This window comes from Calidris pugnax, unplaced genomic scaffold, assembly GCF_001431845.1.
Source record: "Calidris pugnax isolate Ruff unplaced genomic scaffold, ASM143184v1 scaffold388, whole genome shotgun sequence".
NCBI classification, from domain to species: domain Eukaryota; kingdom Metazoa; phylum Chordata; class Aves; order Charadriiformes; family Scolopacidae; genus Calidris; species Calidris pugnax.
In genome coordinates this window covers 323,607-325,237 of record NW_015091104.1, presented here as the reverse complement: position 1 = coordinate 325,237, position 1,631 = coordinate 323,607, and the positions used below count along the sequence as shown (strand labels likewise).

Below are 1,631 nucleotides of genomic sequence, written 5' to 3'. Positions count from 1 at the left end.
AGGAGGAGGAGGAGAGGATGACGCCGGGGGGGGTGGGCGCGGAGGCCGGGGGGGGTCCCTCCAGCCTGCGGGCCTTCGCCCACAGCTCCTCGCTGCACGGCATCAGCCACGTCTTCGCCTACGGGGCCGCCTCGCTGCGGCGGGCGCTCTGGGGGGGCTTCTTCCTGGGGTCCCTGGGGCTGCTGGGGCTGGTGTGCGCCGAGCGCGTCGCCTACTTCCTCTCCTACCCCCACGTCACCAAGCTGGACGAGGTGGCCGCCCCCAACCTCACCTTCCCGGCCATCACCATCTGCAACCTCAACGAGTTCCGCTTCTCCAAGATCACCCGCAACGACCTGTTCCACGTGGGCGAGCTGCTGGCCCTGCTCAACGAGCGCCAGGAGATCTCGCACCCGCAGCTGGCCGAGCCCCGCGTCCTGGCCGCGCTGCGCGACAAGGCCAACTTCCGCGGCTTCAAGGCCAAGCCCTTCAGCATGGCCGAGTTCTACAACCGCACGGGCCACGACCTGGCCGACATGCTGCTCCAGTGCTCCTTCCGCGGCGCCGGCTGCTCCCCGCGAAACTTCACCGTGGTGAGTCGCAGCCCACGACCCCCACAGGGACCCCCCTGCCCCCCATGGCGTGTCCCACCCATTGGCATGGCCAACAGACCCCACCAGGTCCTCTCCTGCCCCATGGCACATCCCACCCACTGGGATCCTCCCAGGACACCCGGGGCCTCCCCTGCCCCCCATGGCACTTCCCCCCCATTGGCATGGCCAACAGACCCCGCCATGTCCTCTCCTGCTCCCCACAGTGCATCCCACCCATTGGCACCCCCCTGGGACCCCTGGGGCCTCGTCTGCCCCCCATGGCACATCCCACCCACTGGGATCCTCCCAGGACACCTAGGGCCTCCCCTGCCCCCCATGGCACGTCCTACCCATTGCCATGGCCAACAGACCTCACCATGTCCTCTCCTGCCTCCCATGGCACATCCCACCCATTGGCACCCCCCCCAAGACCCCCAGGGCCTCATCTGCTCCCCACGGCACATCCCACCCATCGGCATGGCCAAGGGACCTCCCCAGGTCCTCTCCTGCTCCCCACAGCACATCCTACCCCCTGACACCCCCAGAGCCTCACCTGCCCCCCATGGCACGTCCCACCCATCGGCATGGCCAAGAGATGACCCCATGTCCTCTCCCACTCCCCATGGCACATCCCACCCATTGGTACCCCCAAGGGACCCCCATCTTGGGTACGGGATGCTCTGGGGCACAGGGTGCTGGTGGTCCAGGATGCTCTTGGGTGAGGGATGGTCTTGGATACGGGGTGCTCATGGCCATGGGGTGCTCTTGGGTGCAGGATGCTCTGAGCTATGGGATGCTCATGGATATGGGATGCTCTGGGATACAGGACACTGGGGGGTGCAGGATGCTCTGGGATATGGGACATTCTGGGATACAGGATGCCCATGGGTGCGGGGCGCTGGGGGGTGCAGGGTGCTGGTGGGCAGACTCTCTCCCCCCATCCCGGCCTGCCCCCCCACCCCCCAGGTGCCTCCCAGGCTCCAGCAGCAGCCAACCCCCCCCCGGGCTGTGTTTGCCCACTGGCTCCTACACCCGGGGCTCCCCCGCAGCCGCGGGCAC

General features: G+C 68.1%; 1 protein-coding gene across 1 annotated transcript in view; it reads left to right on the top strand.

Moving 5' to 3' along the window:
- Positions 1–17: 17 nt before the first annotated feature.
- Positions 18–1,631, top strand: part of LOC106897395 (proline-rich protein 36-like) — a 6,038-nt gene continuing 4,424 nt past the window's right edge. Inside the window, exon 1 of the mRNA XM_014957994.1 lies at positions 18–1,331. Coding sequence (XP_014813480.1) covers positions 18–1,331 — 1,314 coding nt within the window. The remainder of the gene's footprint in view (positions 1,332–1,631) is intronic.